Source organism: Moschus berezovskii, chromosome 27 (genome assembly GCF_049115385.1).
Source record: "Moschus berezovskii isolate FMDL1 chromosome 27, NW_MosBer_1.0, whole genome shotgun sequence".
Lineage (NCBI taxonomy): Eukaryota > Metazoa > Chordata > Mammalia > Artiodactyla > Moschidae > Moschus > Moschus berezovskii.
Window position 1 is genome coordinate 5,568,674 of NC_142486.1, and position 20,224 is coordinate 5,588,897.

Sequence of the window (20,224 nt, forward strand, 5' to 3'; positions counted from 1 at the left end):
CATGAAACAGCAAACTTTGAATATGCCATCTTGACTTGCCATCTTTCTTCATAATATTTATAACATGTTTTGGCCAATAACTGTTGGGAAGCTACTTGGAGTCACTGAGCCTCACTTTCTATATCTGTAAGTGGGGGATTGTAGCAAGACTCTCTTTAAAGCTATGTAGTGTGTGTGCTTAGTCACTCAATCATGTCCCACTCTTTGCAACACCAAGGACAGTAGTCCATCAGGCTCCTCTGTCCATGGGATTCTCCAGGCAGGAATACTGGAGTGGGTAGCCATTCCCTTCTCCAGGGGATCTTCCTGACCTAAGGTTTGAACCTGGGTCTCCTGCATTGCAGGCAGATTGTTTACAGTTGAGCCCCCAGGGAAGCTCCAAAGGGACCCATAGAAGGCACCAAAAGGGGGAAGAAAAGTATCAAAATTCTTTGGACTTTCTGACTTTCCTGAGGATCATCTTCCAGCTTCCCAGGTCTGTCCTTTGTTGGTACTCAAGCTTCCATCCATTTCTCTCCTTTGCTGCCTCTCTCTAGGGCTCCATTTCCCCAAGGATTCCAGAGGTATGCCCCATACTGAGCTTGGTTGTGTGTCTCACTCCCTCCAACGGGAGGCCACTCCCAAGGGAGGGGACTGTATGGCTTCTAGCCCACAGTCCAGCACAAAACCGACACCTTAATTAACTCACTTGGATTGAAGCAATGGACAGATAAATGTGTTCAGACATTTCAATTCTCATTAGAATTGTGGATTTTAACAGAGACCTCCTGGAAGAAGTCTGAAACCTAAGATGACAAACTCTGATGGTAGAAATTTCATGCTCTATGAACATGGAATCTTTTATTTCCCAAGAGTGCAGGAGACACTTTTGGACTTACTGCATTTTACTAATGAGACTTCCACCCACTCGGTCCAGTATAGGACAGCCCTGGGGACTCTCAGGCCAGAGTGAGGGAAAGTTACCAAGAGATGAGTACCACTTTCTGCAGAAGGAGTGAAGGTGAGAAAGGATAAAGGGAGAAGGAAGTGCACAAACACAGCTTACATGTCTTGTGTTTCTATTAAGTTTTAAGAACATTTGAGGTTTTGTTTATCACGTGATCCATGTTTATTCAGGCCTTGCAGACACAGGACATGGTTCAAATTACTGAAAATGAGCCAATGTCATTTCTTGATGCTTATCCTTCTCCCTTCAGGAATTCAGCAGGGGTAGAGGGAGGCCTGGGTTTCCCAGGTGGCCATGGTGATAAAGAATTCATCTGCCATTGCAGGGGACATAAGAGATGCTGGTTTGATCCTGGGTGGGGAAGATCCCCTGGAAGAGGGCATGGCAACCCACTCCAGTATCCTTGTCTGGAGAATCCCATGGATGGAGGAGCCTGGCAGGCTATAGCCCATGGGTCACAGACTCAGATATGACTGAAGCGACTTAAGTACACAAGGGGAGGCCTACCAGCTGGTCATACCAACTGCTACTCTCGGCCTTCTCTGTATCAGCTCCTTGTTACCCAACAAAAATTCCCTGTGCTGTGCTTGCTCAGTTGCTTCAGTAGTATCCAAATCTTTGTGACCCTGTGGACTGTAGCCCTCCAGGCTCCTTTTCCATGGGATTCTCCAGACAAGAATACTGGAGTTGGTTGCCATTTCCTCCTCCAGGGCATCTTCTCATCCCAGAGATCTAACCTGTGTATCTTAGGTCTCCTGCATTAGCAAGTGGTTTTTTTTTTTCCTTTTACCACTAGTGCCACCTGGGAATCCCCAAATGCCCTATGTGTTCAGAAGTGGGAACCCATCTGCTCTGACCCACTGACACCCCATGTACCCCAGAGACAACATGCCCCCATGTGATCTTTTTGGAGTCCTGTTGCTGTATATGCCACATCACTGGTGGCTAAAGATGTTGGGGTCCTCTTGGCCATTGGGCTGCTTTTTTCTCTCTCTTTACACCCTTTGATTTTGGATTGCAACCTTTCCAGAGAGAAGAGACCATTCTTTGATCTAGAGTCTGACTTGCAGGGTACTCTGAGGGTGGGTCAGAAATGAGCCTGAATTGATACCAATGGTGCAGCCATCACCCTCTCCTCCATGTCCTGCCTCTCCTTCTGAGGCCCTCTTGTCAACAGGATCCTGATGGATCCTCCAGAAAGTACAGAGACAGTGACCAAGGCCCAGCCAGGCCCTCTTGATGTGTCAACAATTCAGGAAGATGGCATGGTCACCAAAGAGCCACAGGGAGAGGGCACACAGGTGCCCAGTGTCCTTACCTCTACCAACTCAATTCCATCTACCTTTCTGGATGCCCATTCTGCAGAAAGCACTCTGCTATATAACTAAGACATGACTGTGGCTAATATCCAGCATGTGCCAAGCTCTTGATCCACTGAGGGGATTATGTGTGGAAACTGACCATGGTGTGGGAGATAGTAGGATAGTGTGCAGGGGACAGAAGTCCTCAGAGGAGGAAATCATTATATCTGCTCAGGGAGGCTGGTTTGGGAAATCTCTAACACAGATGTTCTGTCTGAGCTTCATTTTGAAGCATAATTAAGCACCTACAATGGACACACGGGCATTTTTAGGCAGAAAAGAAAATGGTATCGGTAACAATCAGCACAGCTGTCTTGTTTGAGCCTCTAGAGGAGGAGATGGCACCTGACTCCAGTATTCTTGCCTGGGAAATCCCATGGACAGAGGAGCCTTGTTGGGCTGCTTCCATGGGGTCACAGAAAGTGGGACATGACTTGGCAACTAAACTGCCACCATCATCTTGTTTGAAGAATTTCAAACATTTTGGACCACAGGCAACCCTAGAGACAGGGCAGTTTAGAGGAGAATTAAAGCCAGTGGCTTTATTTGAGTTTCTGTAACCTTTGGGCTTACTGATAACACTGATTGAGTTGTTTGTTGATTTCGTACAGAATATTAACTCAAGGGAGGTCAAACTGAAGTGCATGTGATGCTCGGCCAACTACCAAGGCAGAGAGGGCTCCTGCAGGTGGAGCCCAGGTGGCCCTTCTGTTGGTTGCAGCTCCAGCTCCACCTCCTTTCTAAGCACATAAATCTCCCAATTGCACTGAATCTCCGCCTGAAGTGAACAGAAGCTCCACTCAGAGGCAGGCAGAGAGCAGCACACACAGCTGAAAGGAAACTCAGAGGAGGGAATCGCCAAGAAAAGTGGCCATGGAGCTCGTCCCAAGCTTTTCCGTGGAAACCTGGGTTCTCCTGGCTATCGGCCTGGTGCTCCTCTATGTGTGAGTAACCATCAGGCTCATCTTTTCTGTAACCTGGGTCTTGGGGTGCTAAGCAGAAAAGGGGGTTCCCTTAGTTTTTTAAAGTTCAAAGTAAATGGAGGGGAAGTTGCTCAAGCATCAGGTGCTATGGGCACCAAATGGGTTATTATTGCTCTTACCCACATCTGTTGAAGGAGTTAACTTTATTCCCGAGTTGCTGTTAGCATAGTTAGGAGGGTTTGTGACATTCTTTGCTCCTGTGAATGACCCTCTGAGTACCAATTTGCCTGGCCCTAGACTAGTCAACCAGAGTCCAAATTAAACCAAAGGCAAATTAAGAACAACTGGCCAATGTACAGCATAGTCCTCACTGATTCTCATAGCTGGGAATCCTGGACCTGGGTTTTTGTTTCATCTCTCTGACTTCTGGATTCTGTACCTGCTGCAAGAATCATGAGGAATGTTTGGCCCCTTTGTCACTCAGGAGTTTCTGCTCCAGACCCTCCTTCCAGGTGTCATTTACACAAGGCATGGGGTGCACCCTGACTTTGTTGGGAGGCTTGAGACCAAGCACCCTTTTTTCATACACAGCCCTCCTCCTTTTCTGTGCCCCTCCTCAGGGCATCCATTCCTAAGACTCAATTCCTGCACCTTGTACTCTGCAGAAGTTATCTAGTTTCCAAATGAGAAAGGTTAAGATCTGAGTAGACTTCGTAGAAATTTTGAAATTGGATTCATTTCTTTCACCTTTTTTTTCAATCTCTGGAAGGGTTAGAATCAGTATACATATTTATTTTCCCTGTGATACAAAATCTCCTAAGCCTACATGAGGCACAAGCCCCAGAGTCCAATTTGGATTTTAAGTGTTCTTTCCCTGTATAAGTGTGGTACAGGAGGTTGAGTCAAAGCCATCTAGCAGAAAAATTCCTTTCAATGTTGAGATTCTGTTATCATGCATTAGTTTAGGAGAGGAGTTACTTCCAATGAGTGATTAGAGAGATACCCCTAAAATCACATTTGGGTTCTGCGTCAATTCATTTTCACTGCGTTTAGGAAGTCATGATGACTTGTACTTGGGTGATAGTAACCTCATTTTAATTACTTGAAGGTAACATTAGGAATTTAAGGTATTGCAGCAACATATTTTCTGTCTGATATAAAATTATTTGGTACAGTTTAGTTTCAGTCTTTTAGTACTAAATTTAAAAAAATGATATGAGTTTTCCCAGCATGTGTTTTTTCCCTGAAGGATAAAAGAGGACTGTTGTCCAGTACCTAGAAAGGTATGTAAATAAACTCACCCTCTAGAATAATGCCTGGAATATGAATCTTGTATAGTAAAATATTTCTGTGATATATCTTTTTAAGTATTCATGTCCAGCAAGCTATTTTAATCTTCAGGGCAGATGAGTATACATGCCTGGGAGCTGGTGATGATATGAGAGGCATCCAGAAGGAGATGGGGATGGAGGGGAGAATATTCCTCATTCCTCAGAGCAGACATCGCCCCCCACTTCCCCCAGAGATTCTCCTCAGACCTGGTCATACAGGAGGTCAACAGGATTGGCATCTCATCTGCTTGAAGCCTGGGGTGAAGACACAATCTAAGTCTCACTGCGTGTGGTCCATCTGACAGTGGGGCTGGTACTAGCTAGTGTCCCCAGTAGGCAAACATCCGTGTAGCCTGAGAAGGTACTGGTGCAGCCACGAATCAGCTGCAGTTGGCATAATGCTCTCCTTATGCCAACATGATGTAAAGACTATAAAAATGTTGGCTTTATCTTTAGTCCCTTCCTTTTTACCCAAAATAGCATTACTGCACCACAAAGGGAAGAGCTAGAAAGAAGCCAAAGAATTCATTCAGTCCACCTGCTGCCTTGGTGGAACCACGTGATTTAGACACTAGACCAGATCTCTCTATGGGACCTGTGTTGCCAACATGGTCACTCAATGGCCTGGCATCACTTTTGAGTTCATGTAGCACACTGAAGGTTCAGAAGCAGAAATTGACTTGCCCTGTTTGTGAAGAGAAACAGGAAAGGAAGACAAACCAAAGGGGAATCAACTGGGGTGTGAATAGCCCAGGCCACCCTTTTTGTGGCAGTTGGTGCCCACACCTCCACCACTTGCTCTGGGGGAAAGAGAGATATAGCCAACCGGGCTTGGCCAAGGTATGTCAGTGGGCACTTCCAACATAGGTCCTTCCATGAAAGTTTTTGGGTTTCTCTTATCACGTATTATAAGATTGCAGGATTTATATAGAAATTTGAACCCATGTTACCTTAAAGGCTACCTTTCAAAGAAGGAGAGACAAGATCTTAATCCAATATTCTGGTAGATTCTATGGCCACTCATTTTTTGTCACACAAAGTGTCTTTTGCTCTACATGGGAAGGTAACTGAAGACTGAGAACCCTGATATCTCTTTGTTGAAAGTGCCCGTAGGGCATGACAAACCATTTATACACAGCATGCTTTTCAACCATACCTTACTAATTTGCCTCTACAGAGTTAGCCTTGGAGGCCTAGCAAGTTCATTTTTGAATCATTGGTGGCAGTCTCTTCCTTCAGCCTCTCTTTTCCTTCACTCTGTCATCTCTCAGGAACACCAGAGTGAGCAGGCTTGCAAAGATCCACAACTCGGAAGTGTGAGCTTGCACACGTAATACATGAAGGATAACCTGCAGACAGGCCTGGCATAGGGAGCACCAGCCCTGATTGGTTTTTGAGATAGTTGAAGTACAGAGGAAGTAGTCTAGCTGCTTTATGATTGAGAATCTTGAGAAAAATCAGTGTATTTCAGGCACTGGGCTTAGCAGGTGGTTGGAGGACCAGATGCTGTGAGGTGGGGTAAGGTCTGGAGATGGATCCTTTAGTCATTGATTCATTTATACAGTTTCAGGGAACAAAAGGGTCAGTCACCCTTCATATAGTTCAAGTCAACCAAATTGCCTGATGACAGAGACGTGGGTGTAGCTTAAAGGTGCTCAGTTTCTATGATGGTAATGGAAACCTTGAACACAGTTTTCATTCTACAGATAGGAACACTGTGCTTGCTTTAAGGCCTGCTTGTAAAGACAGAATTAAGAAGAATCAGATCTTAAAATGAGGTAGATTATCGAGGGAGCTCTGATGCATAGGCCACTTGATGGGAAGAGCTTACACACTGGAAAAGACCCTGATGCAGGGAAAGATTGAGGGCAGGAGAGGAAGAGGGCTACAGAGGATGAGATGGTTGGATAGCATCACTGAATCAGTGAACATGGGTTTGAGCACACTCCAGGAGATAGTGAAGGACAGGGAAGCCTGGCGTGTTGCAGTCTATAGGGTCACAAAGAGTCGGACATGACCTAGTGACTTAACAACAAAGCAACATAGAGGAAAAGAAAAGGATATGAACAATGCCAAGGTAGAATCTAGTAAATCTGTCATTGGGAGGATGCAGTTAATCAAAATCACATGTTTGACACAGAAAAAAAAATGTTTCTCCATTGTATCTAGAATGAGAATCTCTAAATCATGGAAGGGTCAACTTACTAAATACATATGAATGGATTTTTTGGAGGAAATACAGCCTAAACCTCTCAGAAGCTCTCAAATTGTAAACATTTATCAGGCATCCACTCTAGGATTGGGACCTTCAAGATTTCAGTGGCTATTTATGGTCTCACTGTGGAGGAGGGCAAGAAGATGATGAATGAAAGTTATTATTGCTTTTGGAATTGCTGTTATTATTTATTGCCTACATGTTACTTCTCTAGGCTGATGGTTCCACTTCTGAGTTAGTGACTAGCCAGCGGCAACACTTATTCCACAATCCCTGACCTGGATTTTCTCTTTCACTTTATAGATATGGAACTTATTCACATGGACTGTTTAAGAAGCTAGGGGTTCCTGGCCCAAGACCTCTGCCTTATTTTGGAAACGTGCTGTCCTACCGAAAAGTGCGTGTTGTTTGATGTCCCTTTTTTGTTTCTTATGGTTGCAAATCCCAGCTGAGTTCCATAGTAAAAATTGTCCTCAAGGCAGTTGTCAGTTTTCATATTTCCCAGAAATGGCATCGTAGGCCCTAGTCACACATGCCCTCTCTACCCCAGGCCTCTATTGTCAGCTGTCAGGAGCCTCAGGTTTGCCTCCTCAGACAGCCGAACTCTCTGGCTGAGTCAGCACAGGGCTTGAAGTTCTATCTTGTAAGCTTTGTGAAGAGGATCTTCTCTCTGCCAGGTGCAATTCCCAGCAAGGCACAGCCCTACTATTTGTCAGGAGGAAAGCATGAAGGGATGCCTGGTCATGGCTCATTAAGCAGCATATAGTAGAGTCAGATGTGTCCTGTTGGTAGCATAAACTCTGGGTACCCTTATTTTCTCCTTTCTCCTGAACTGCTTGGATGCTTCAGTTCTAATGTGTCAGATAATTTGCATATACTTGGATTCTCTCAAGAACTGCTAATGCCTGCGGGTTATTTTTTCCCCCTTATTTTCTTCTCTACCTCTTACTACACATGACGTCTTTTGGGATGTAAAAAATGGATAAAAAGCTTTCTGCTATTCTTCTGTACCTTTAAAACAGGCACCTCATGGGTGAGTTTGAGCAGGGAATGAGTGTAACGGAGACAAGATGGTGGTTGTTTATTTGCCTCAGCTATTTAACTGCTAAATAAGTTGTGGAGTTTTTTAAATAAGGCAGAATCACATATACAAAAATCACTGGAAAGGATATGATATGACAAAATTATTAAAAGTTTAATTTACGTGAAAGGTATGTACCAGGTGGCAGATGGACTGTGAATTCTGATATTCACCCAGCTCTGATGCCTCCCCCAGGACCTGCCCCTGAACTGAAGGCCGTGAGCTGCGTTCAGATGTGCAGGGGCAGAGCCCTGTGTGCAGGATGCTCTCTGGCTCAGATTTCCTGTCCTGCAGACATGAGGCTTGTCTCTCAGACCCTGATTCTCCCACCTGAGGTCTTCACTGTTTCATTACTGCCTCGGAACTTCCTGAACATTTTTCCATCTGAAGAAGCAGTAATTTCCTCTCCAGCTTTCCCAGATGAACTCCTTACTAAATGCACCCCAACTGACATTTTTGAGACCTTCATTTACTTGTTAAAGCATTAAATATCATGATAGACACTTAGGGACAGGCTTTTTTTTTAAGTTATAGAAGTAAAACTCCAGACCAGTTGTGTAAAACGCACTGTTCTTTGTATAGTTGTGGCATCTCCCCATCTTGTCTGCGTTTAGCTGGAAAACTAGAAGTTGAGTTCAGTTTCTCATTCATTCAATCACTCACTCACTTTCTCGTTGAACACACCCCGCTTCAGTTAATCAGTTCAGTTCAGTTCAGCCGCTCAGTCGTGTCAGACTCTTTGCAACCCCATGAATCACAGCACGCCAGGCCTCTCTGTCCATCACCAACTCCCAGAGTTCACTCAAACCCATGTCCATTGAGTCAGTGATGCCATCAAGCCATCTCATTCTCTGTTGTCCCCTTCTCCTCCTGCCCCCAATCCCTACTGCAAGGAGATCCAACTAGTCCATTCTAAAGGAGATCAGTCCTGGGTGTTCATTGGAAGGACTGATGCTAAAGCTGAAACACCCTCCCTTAGACTTCTTTAAATCTGCAAGTTTAGAAGACATCACTTGTGCTTTAACTTCCTTATTCTGCTAGAATTCTAGAAAGAACTCATGAGATAATTGAAAAGGTTGCTAAACTAGGAGATGAAAGTGTATATAGGAATCTCTTCCCTCAGCTTCAGTTTTCTCACATGTCCATGGGGGATTAGAGATTAAGAGATTTTAGACAACACAAGCAAAAAGCCTTCAGAAAGACAAGGAGCAATTAGTATTCACTGACAGGGGTAAGTGTTTAGTATCTATAATATTCAAAGAAAATTCAAGAGTGATTTTAAATTGTCAGTTTCAAGTATCTCCTCTATTTTCTCACCTTTCCCTTAAGACTTTTGTGAATAAGAACTTCCCTCCAACTGCCAGTGAAAAATAGTTTTGTCAATTAGAGGTAGGGTTCATTACAATATATTAATAATGTAATATTGTTTTTCCTTGTAGGGTGTTTATGAGTTTGATGAAGAATGTTTTAAAAAGTATGGGAAAATTTGGGGGTGAGTATCGTAAAGCTTGCAAGCTTGTTTTGCCAGAGATCCTGGAGGCCACAGGTATCCAGGTCTGCAGTCTGAATCAGGCCTGAAGGGTCACAGGTTGTCACTCTTCTCCAAACCCTGAGGCCCAGGGACTCCTGGCATCCTCCCTTTCTCTCCAGGTTCTCACTCTTCTCCTTTTCCATTTTTCTCTCTTAGGTTACCTTTAGTTGCATAAAATGCGTTATCCCAAAACATTCTAATATGTGCTCATAAATGCATTTTGTAACCCTTTTCCAAATTGCCAACATCCGCTGGATCATGAAGAAAGCAAGAGAGTTCCAGAAAAACATCTATTTCTGCTTCATTGACTATGCCAAAGATTTTGACTGTGTGGATCACAATAAACTGTGGAACATTCTGAAAGAGATGGGAATACCAGACCACCTGACCTGCCTCTTGAGAAACCTGTATGCAGGTCAGGAAGCAACAGTTAGAACTGGACATGGAACAACAGACTGGTTCCAAATAGGAAAAGGAGTATGTCAAGGCTGTATATTGTCACCCTGCTTATTTAACTTATATGCAGGGTACATCATGAGGAACGCTGGGCTGGAAGAAGCACAAGCTGGAATCAAGATTGCTGGGAGAAATATCAATAACCTCAGACATGCAGATGACACCACCCTTATGGCAGAAAGTGAAGAAGAACTAAAGAGCCTCTTGAAAGTGAAAGAGGAGAGTGGAAAAGTTGCCTTAAAGCTCAACATTCAGAAAACCAAGATCATGGCATCCAGTCCCATCACTTCATGGGAAATAGATGGAGAACAGTGGAGACAGTGTCAGACTTTATTTTTTTTGGCTCCAAAATCACTGCGGATGCTGATTGCAGCCATGAAATTAAAAGATGCTTGTTCCTTGGAAGGAAAGTTATGACCAACCTAGATAGTATATTAAAAAGCAGAGACATTACTTTGCCAACAAAGGTCCGTCTAGTCAAGGCTGTTTTTCCCGTGGTCATGTATGGATGTGAGAGTTGGACTGTGAAAAAAGCTGATTGCCGAAGAATTGATGCTTTTGAACTGTGGTGCTGGAGAAGACTCTTGAGAGTCCCTTGGACTGCAAGGAGATCTAACAAGTCCATTCTAAAGGAGATCAGTCCTGGGTGTTCATTGGAGGGACTGATGCTAAAGCTGAAACTGCAATACTTTGGCCACCTCATGCGACGAGTTGACTCACTGGAAAAGACTCTGATGCTGGGAAGGGTTGGGGGCAGGAGGAGAAGGGGACAACAGAGAATGAGATGGCTGGATGGCATCACCAAATCTATGGACATGAGTTTGAGTGAACTCTGGGAGTTGGTGATGGACAGGGAGGCCTGGCATGCTGTGATTCATGGGGTTGCAGAGAGTCGGACACGACTGAGTGACTGAACTGAAGTGAACTGAACCCTTTTCCATAGGATTCACTTTTAATTGAAAGATAAAATCTTTCTTTTAAATTTTGGATTTAATATGGCAGGAGACCTGGGTTCGATCCCTGGGTCCGGAAGGCCTCCTGGAGAAGGAAATGGCAACCCTTTCCAGTATTCTTGCCTGGAGAATCCTATGGACGGAGGAGACTGGTGGGCTACAGTCCACGGGGTCGCAGAGTCGGTCACGACTAAGTGACTTCACTTTGGAAAAAGAGATGAGGGTTATAGGTTAACATAATGGGAAATCATTTCTGCTCAGCTTTTTGCTTTCTGTACATGTATGGAGTTTGTTTGTTTGTTTAATTTTCAGGTAAGATTTTCAAATAGAATTGTATTCAATGATTGTTTTATCTACTGCTTTTCTCTGACCTTGAGGAGATGTAGGGTATATATATCTAACCCAGAGTGTGTCAGGTGGGCTTTAGGACCTGTTGGAGGTTTGGTGAGAGCAGAGGGAAAGGTGTCATGTGGTCCTTCTTTGCCAAAAGCAAGTGGCAGAGGCTCTACCTGTCCGGACCTCTTCATCTTCTCTCATGAGGCCCTCAGAAACCATAGGAACCTGTGAGTTGCCATGGCCCCAAACGTCAACCTGGTTGAGTGGGAAGAATTCATAGCACTGGGCCACTACTGGCCCAGCTCCAGCTGCCCCTCCAACACTTAGTACTTGTGAGCTCTGGCTGGAGTCCCTTTTCCATGGTGGATCCCAGTTCTCTCTTTAGAAAGTGGTTCTCATGCACGGATGTATGAGGACACCTGGAAGAGCTTGTTATAAATACAGACTTTGACCCCGCTCGTCAGTACACTGAATCTATATGATCTGAGGTGGGTTCAAAAATCTGATTGTAACTGTTAGTGAGAGAAAGTATTAAGGCTGGAGTGACTTCATGAATATAAAGCAAACCACTATCTCTTCTCCACCCAAGTGTTGTTGCAAAACCATGATGGGAAGAAGGGAATCGTCCAAGTAATATGCTCAGTCCGGTGGAAGAGCAGATTAAGTGCCTCCTCAATCCCTCCTGTCACTGCTTCAACACTAAATGCTCTTGACGCCCTCTTACACCCTCTGAGTTTTAGAACAGCTTTTGGAAATGGGCAGAAGTAAGTGCAGTGGTTCTCTGCAATTTTTATATGTGGTCATGAAACCACTTGAAATTCTTCTGTGAAGTTAAAGGAGGGATAGGGAACATGAAGAAAATCTTTCAATTCATTCTAGCCATTGCAAATGTTTCATAGTGGAACCAAAATGTCAGAAGACAGTGTAAATAACTCAGAGTAAACCTCGTGTCAGTGGCCCATTCCCATAAATGGGCATCCTGACAGTCAGGAGATGAGGTCAAACGGTGATGTGTCACATCTGGAGTCAGCTCTGTGTGATAGGTGGGTCAAACGTGAGCCTGCCCTGATGGTGATGGATGTCACCTACATGGAGCCCGAGGCCCACGGGACCCATGTAATGAAAAGCAAATATTTAAAAGATGAGTTATACATGCTTCTATGATAGTTTTCATTCTCTTTTTCCTTTTGTTCAAATTATCCTAAACTTGATGCTACCAAGGAGAGCTCACTATTTAAAATATTTCCTTAAAAAGTATAAACTAATAAGCAAATTTTAGGAAATAGGACAAAAAAGAAAATCTTTCATAATCCTTCTGTCACTTGTGGAGCATTCCAAATCTTCTTCCATTTCAGGTATATTGTTACATATTTATGATAGATGTGTCTATAGTTTTCATCGAATATTATATGCATTTTCATGCTTTGGGTATATCCTCAAAAATGACTGAGTATATGGACTTCCCTTAACTATTTTTTAATATTCAGATAATTTGCTTTCTTTAATTATTTACTAACCTAACTTTCTTCATGTTAATGAAATATATTAAACCTATAAAAATTATGAAAAATAATATAGGAAATACCCATTACCTACCACCTAGAATTAGCAGTGTTTTCATGGTGTTTTTAATGATGACCTTAGAAGGTTGGATTATGTATGTTAAGATAAACATCTAGGTATCCAGGTATGGCTCCAGCTGCAGAAAATGACTCCTTAAGTTTAATCAGCTCTGTTTTCCCTACACAGGATTTTTGAAGGTAAACAGCCTTTGTTGCTTATCACAGATCCAGAGGTGATCAAAACAGTATTAGTGAAAGAATGTTATTCTGTCTTCACAAACCGGAGGGTAGGCATCCATTTTTTTTAAATTTAAAATTTGTTTATTAGATGTGCATTTTGAAATATGTTATAAATTCACAGGATGTTGTCAAAAGAGAAAAACACAGAGAGGCTGGATGTCACGTACCTTTCGTCTTGATTCCTCCAAAGGCAAAACATTGATTAATTAGAATACAGTTTCAAAGCAGGAAACTGACATTCATACTATCCACAGAGCTTATTGTGACTTTTTGAGTTTCTTGCTCACTCGTTTTGTATGCTTTGTTCTATGAAAATGAGTCCTAGATGTAGATTTGTGTAGCTAACATGACAATCAATGTATAGAACTGTTCCATTCCTACAAGTCTCCTTCGTCTTATTCTTTTATATTTGTGGCTTGTAGCTTGTTTTTTCCTCTTATCAGGATCTTTAGCATAGCAAACACTGCTCTTTAAATTTTGATGAGTGATTTATCAGTTTTCCCGTTTATGGATTTTGCCTTTGTTGTCAAGTCCAAAATATCTTGACCTAGCCTTAGGCATTGCAGATTTTCTCCTATTTTGTCCCTAAGCATTAAATCATTTATGTTTTAGGTCTATAATCCATTTTGTGTTGGTTTTGTGTAATATGTGAGGTTAAGTTTGTTTTTTTTTTGCATCTAAATGTCTGAATTGCTCCAGCACCATTTATGGAAAGATTATCCATTAAAAATAATTTATTTATTCAATATTTATTTATTTTTTGCTGCCCTGGGTCTTCATTGCTGTGCTCAGGCTTGAGCCTGGCAGTGTGCAGGTGTGTGGCTGTAGAGGTTAGCTGCGGACAGTGTGTCAGTGCAGTCGAGTGACAGTAGTAAGGACTGCCTTTAGGTGTCTGAGCATCTGTAGGGGCCTCCGATGGTGTTTTGCACATGCCCATCCAAAAAGATTGGAGAAGGCAATGGCAAGCCACTCCAGTACTCTTGCCTAGAAAATCCCATGGATGGAGGAGCCTGGTAGGCTGCAGTCTGTGGGGTTGCTAAGGGTCAGACACGACTGAGCGACTTCACTTTCACTTTTCACTTTCACACATTGGAGAAGGAAATGGCAACCCACTCCAGTGTTCTTTCCTGGAGAATCCCAGGGATGGGGGAGCCTGGTGGGCTTCCGTTTATGGGGTCACACAGTCGGACACGACTGAAGTGACTTAGCAACAATCCAAAAAGATTGGCTGCTGGTGTGGATGCTAGGTCTTATAGCATCAGCGGTGGCACTAGCTGGGCAGCTCTAGAGGGGTTGGAGGCAGTAGGGTAGGACTCATGCAATTGTCTTAACAACTATGAACATGGAATAAAAGATGGCTGATTTTTCAGTTGATTGGGAAAAAGGCTACAATCACTGGTCAGTTTCAGTGGGGTCAGAAGCTGCACTTGGCTCTTCCTTTCCCTTTCCTGCCCCTTCCCTCCCCTCTCCTTCCCCTGCCTGCCAACTCTTCCTAGACATTCCAGTCCTAAACCCGAAGGTGGGCCACAGAAGTGGGCAGCCCGACACATCGGGGTGGGGCCAGAGAAGGAGGACAGTGGCTCCAAGTCAGAGACCAAATAGGAGGGGAGGGTGTCCACAGGGATGGCAGCCGGGCACTGGTAAATTGAAGGTGAAAGTCGCTCAGACGTGTCCGGCTCTCTGTGACCGCATGGACTATAGAGTCCATAGAATTCTCCAGGCCAGAATACTGGAGTGGATAGCCTTTTCCTTCTCTAGGGTATCTTCTCAACCCATGGATCGAACTCCTGTATTGCAGGTGGATTCTTTACCAGCTGAACCACAAGGAAAGCCCAAGAATCCTGGAGTTGGTAGCCTTTCCCTTCTCCAGGGAATCTTCCTGACCCAAGAATCGAACTAGGTCTACTGCATTGCTTGCAAATTCTTTACCAATTGAGCTGTCAGGGAAGCCCCTTTCACTTTTCACTGATAAGGGAACCCGAAATACTCACTTGTTGGGGTGGCCCATAGGGTGAGAGGGCATTGTTGAGTGGAAAGGGATGCATTGTGGATAGGGTCCATAAAGGAGAATTGATCAAGTAATAATATAGAAAGAATGGTGGAAGCCAGCATTCTCACCGCTGGAGCAGTCACAGGTTCAGAGGGTAAGAAACTGGACTAAATGCTATGGAGTCACCGCCTGAATTATCAGTGTAAATCCATGCTTTTGTATGTAGATAGATACAGATAAAGACAGATAGGGGTGTGTGTGTGTGTGTGTGTGTGTGTGTGTGTGTGTGTGTGTAGCTACAAAAGCTACAAAAATACCTACTGCTTTCCACTATTGTAGTATAGACACCTGAGCAGCTGCAGGGGTCTGGGATGGGGTTTGCACATGCCCAACCCAGAAGATTGGGGCTGGCAGCCTGTGTGGATCCTGGGTCTCAGGGCGTCACTGGCTGGAACAGCTCTCTTGGGGTTGAGGGGAAGACAGGACTCAGGAAATTGGAGTCTGCTAATGTAGAACCCTGGGGAGTGATCAGCACCAAAATTTTCAGAGGTTTTTCAATGACTATGCTGGCAGTTGGTTTCTTTCTTCTTTTTTTAGACTATTTTATTTATTTATTTTTGCTTTTGTTGTCTCACAATTCTTTTTTTTTCCATTGGAGGCAAATTACTTTACATTAATATATTGGTTGGTTCATAGCAAAGTTTCTGGGGTTTTCTGCAGAGCAGGATACAAAGAACCATAGTCACTCCCGCTTCATGGTTGACACTGGTTGTCCCTGCCCTTCTTCTTTGTTCCTACTTGTCTCTAGATGTCTCAGCTCTGCTCGTCTCTGGGTGGGGTGAAAGCAAAGCAGGTCATTTGTGCAATGTTCTGAGGGGCTGGAGAAACTGGTCACTCTTCCTGTTGTCTCTTTTAGTTTTTTTTTTCTCACCAATGGAAAATGTCTCAGGCTAGGGAATTTCCTCCTGATGCTGAGCAGTGGTGACCTAGGGGAAGGGATGGTGCAAACAAAATGCAATTCTTCTCCTTACTCTTTTTGTGAGCTGTTTTCAAGTGTTCTCTTTTGTATTGCTGACGCTTCTTAGACCTATTTTCATTTACTGTTAGCTGTCTAATTGTAAGACAACAAAGTCCGGAGTCTCCTACTCTGGTAATGAGTCTCCTATCTTGAAGATGTTACTTTCATCATTAAAGTGATATTATCTGTAGATCTATTTGTAGATGTTCTTTATCAAGTTGAGGAAAGTTTTTGTCTTCCTATTTTGTGAGTTTTATCATGAATGAATGTTGGAGGTATCTATTTTAAAACAAAACATTAATTAGAAAGATTGAGGAAATTTTCAAACAGGTTGGCTTCAAACACCTGTCCCAAGCTGAGAAAAAGAGTTGTCTTCTTTCCCCTTCTATTCCTGGGGGAACTGTATGGGGAAATGTTTTCCATATCATTGCATAATTTTTTTGTTTTTAGAATATGAAGTAGATTCATAATGTTTTGCAGGTAGTACTACTTAAAAAGCCCCCACCATGTCAGCACATTCCTTTTTCCAGTTGATCGGGCTGTAAATATATGTATAGACAGAAGTAATCTGAGGCAAAATGCGGTTTGCCAAGGCTATCTGGCTGGCTGTCACCAATCCCTTCTCTGCATAGCCCAGGAAGATGAACTAGACCTTATTCCCTTCTATCCCCCTGGAATAACCCTTCCCATACTACTTAGGTCATTTGCTTTTAAAAGGAGACTGGTATATGAAGGCTGGAAACCATATTAAGTGGCTGAATGTCTCTTCCAAATTCGCAGGAACCTAGATATTCAGAATAAATGTTTATTGTGCATCTAGCATAGGGCCTGGTACTAAGCAGATAGTCACTAAAGATTTGTTGAATACACTGTTACCAAGTTATTAACAAATTTTCCACAACTGTTAAGACTTTCAACACTTAGGTAGGGTAAAATGTGTTTTGCTTTCAACTCTAGATTTTTGGTCCATTGGGAAGTATGAAAAATGCTGTTTCTGTGGCTGAGGATGAACAATGGAAGAGAATACGGACATTGCTGTCTCCAACCTTCACCAGTGGGAAGCTCAAGGAGGTAAGAAAAGAAGCGGGTTTTCCATGAGTAGCTAAAATATTAGGAAAGAAAATAAATTCATATCCCTGTCCAAGGAGTGGTGTGCCAAATTTGAGTTTCCTAAAATGGATTTTATCTTCACATCCTAGAAGAGACATCATCAGATTCATAATAAAATGTCACTGACGGCTCCATGCCCCTGAAAACCAGGTCCTTCTAAAACTTGGGTCTCCACATTTAACTTACAGTGCTGTTGTGTTTTGTGTCTAGATGTTCCCTATCATTGCAAAGTATGGAGATGTGTTGGTGAGGAATCTGAGGAAGGAAGCAGAGAAAGGCAAATCCGTCAACATGAAAGAGTAAGTAGGCGTGAAGCTGCTGGTCCTCTGAGCTCCACTGAGACCCTCTGTTGCCTGCCTTGGAGCCAAATTCCTACTGCTGAGTTAGTTACTCTAGTGACCAAATAGAAGTAGGTGTATGGTTTACAACTCTGACTGGCTGACCACCCAAGAATGAGTGGTGGCTTATGAAAATATCATAAAGAATCTTCTGTGTACATGAGCCAGGATTAACTTATCTACTTAACTGTCACCTTGGAAGTTCTGGGAGACAAAAATACACAGTTTGATCTTAAGTCATGGAGCATGTTGCCTCCATCTCTGTTGATTTTTTCAAGAATGCTTTAGCTATTTATGGTTTTGTATGGTTCCATATACATTTGAGGATAATTTGTTCTAGTTCTGAGTAAAGTACCACAAGTATTTTGATAAGGATCACACTATATCTATAGATTGCTTTGGGTTGTATGGACATTTAGGCAATATTAATTGTTCCTATCCATGTACATGCAATATCTTTCTGTTTGTTTGTATCACCTTCAATTTTCCTCATCGTTTTTTAGTTTTCATAGTATAGGCCTTTCACCTCCCTGGTTAAGTTTATTCCTGGTGTTTTACTCTTTTTGATGTGATTTTAAACAGGATTATTTTATTATTTTCTCTTTCTGGTAGTTCTTTATTACTGTATAGAAAAGCAACAGATTTCTGCATATTAATCATGTACCTGCCACTTTACTGAATTCATTTATTCTAGATTTTTGGTGGAACTTCAGGGTTGCCTATATAAAGTATTTTTTCATCTGCAAATAGTAATAGTTTTACATGTTCCCTACCAATTAGGATGGCCTTTATTTCTTTTTCTTGTTTGATTCCTATGGCTAGGACTTCCCATAGTATATTGAATAGAAGGAGCAAGAGTGGGCATCCTTGTCTTGTTCCTGATTTTAGAGAGTACTGGCACAAAAGAGGCACATATCAATTGAATAAAACTGATAGCCCCAAAATAAACCCATGTACTTAGAGTCAATTAATTTATGGTAAAGGAGGCAAGAATATACAATGGAGAAGGACAGTCTCTTCAGTCACGTGCTGGGGAAACTGGACAGCTACATGTAAAAGAATGAAGTTAGAACATTTTCTCACACCCTATGCAAAAACAAACTCAAAATGGATTAAAGATCTTAATGTAAGTCTAGAAACCATAAAAACATAGAAGAAACAATAGGCAGAATGCTCTTTGACATAAATCATAACAGTATGTTTTTGGATTTAACCCTTAAAGCAAAGAAAACAAGAGCAAAAATAAACAAATGACCTGTTTAATTTTGCCTAATCAAACTTAAAAATCTTTTGCACAGTGAAGTAAAATGTTGATAAGATGAAAAGACAAACTAGTGAATGGATGGGAGAAATTATTTGCAAATGATATGATGAGAGGTTAGTATCCAAAATATATAAATGTCTCATACAACTCAAAAACTAAATAACAAACAACCCAATGAAAAATGGGCAGAAGATCTTAATAGACATTTTTTTCAAGCGAAGATATACAGTTGAAAAGATGTTCAACATTGCAAATCATCAGAGAAATGCAAATCAAAATCACAAAATCAGCCAACACCTGTAACTTTGGGTGAAGATGTGGAGGAATGGGAACGCTGGTACAAGGTTGGTTGAATGTAAATTGATGTAGCCACTGTGGGAAACCATATGGAGCTTTCTCCAAAAACTTAAAGAGAACTATTGTCTGTGTTCCGTCATGTCCCATTCTCTGTGACCCCCACAGACTGTAGCCTGCCAGGCTCCTCTGTCCATGGGATTTCCCAGGCAAGAATACTGGAGTGGGTAGCCATTCCCTTCTGCAGGGGATCTTTCTGACCCAGGGATTGAACCCAAATCTCCTGCATTGCAGGCAGTCTCTTTACCACTGATCCACCCAGGAAGCTTGAGAACTGTCATATGATCCAGCAATTCCACCCTGGGTATACATCCAGTGAAAATGAATATATTAATTTGAAAAGGTACATGCAAACCGATGTTTATATCACTTTTATTTACAATAACCAAGATACGGAAACAACATAAGTATCTGTCAGTAGATGGGTGCTTAAAGATGTGCCACATGCGTACACACACACACACACAAGAAATATTACTGAGCCATAAAAAAGAATGAAACTGTGCCATTTACAACAACATGTATGGACCTAGAGGGTATTATGCTTAGTGAAATAAGTTAGAGAATAACAAATGTTGCATGTTATCATTTATACATGGAATCTGAAATTAAAACGAATAATTATCAATATAACAAAACAAAAACAGACTCACAGATGTGGAGAACAAACTGGTGATTACCCGTGGGAAGTAGGAAGGGGAGTGCAGATAGGATAGAGGATTAAAAGGTACAAATTACAATGTATAACATAATTGTACTACAGGGATAGACTGTACACAACAAGGAATGTATTCAATATTTAGTAATAACTTTAAATGAAGTATTTAAAATCACTCTTCTACACCTGAAACTAATGTGATATTGTATATCAACTCTGCTTTTGCGCGAAAGGAGAATCAGCTCTGAGTACAGGTTCTGTGGTGAGGTGAGACCCAGATCAATGTCGCCTTTCTTGACGCCCCAGGAAGAGTGAATTTATTCCCTTTGCTCTGCTCAGACAGTCCTTATACATGTTTTATTGCCCATAGTCAAAGCACACTACTGTCCTTTGTCAGATTATGGGTTCTATCCTTCTATGACTGAGCTCCTTGAGTTTGGTGATGGGGGGGCCTAGCTTGCCTTACTGTCCCCATCCCTCAGCACAGGGGCAGTTGCATCGTTCACACCTCATACACACCTCAGGAGTGGGTGATAGTAGCAGACAGTCTTCCATGA

General features: G+C 42.5%; 1 protein-coding gene across 1 annotated transcript in view; it reads left to right on the top strand.

Moving 5' to 3' along the window:
* The first annotated feature begins 3,120 nt into the window (after positions 1-3,120).
* LOC129545715 (cytochrome P450 3A24-like) overlaps positions 3,121-20,224 on the top strand; it is a 41,317-nt gene continuing 24,213 nt past the window's right edge. Inside the window, exons 1-6 of the mRNA XM_088833001.1 lie at positions 3,121-3,251; positions 7,080-7,173; positions 9,297-9,349; positions 12,883-12,982; positions 16,901-17,014; positions 17,264-17,352. Coding sequence (XP_088689127.1) covers positions 3,181-3,251; positions 7,080-7,173; positions 9,297-9,349; positions 12,883-12,982; positions 16,901-17,014; positions 17,264-17,352 — 521 coding nt within the window. The 5' untranslated portion in view covers positions 3,121-3,180. The remainder of the gene's footprint in view (positions 3,252-7,079; positions 7,174-9,296; positions 9,350-12,882; positions 12,983-16,900; positions 17,015-17,263; positions 17,353-20,224) is intronic.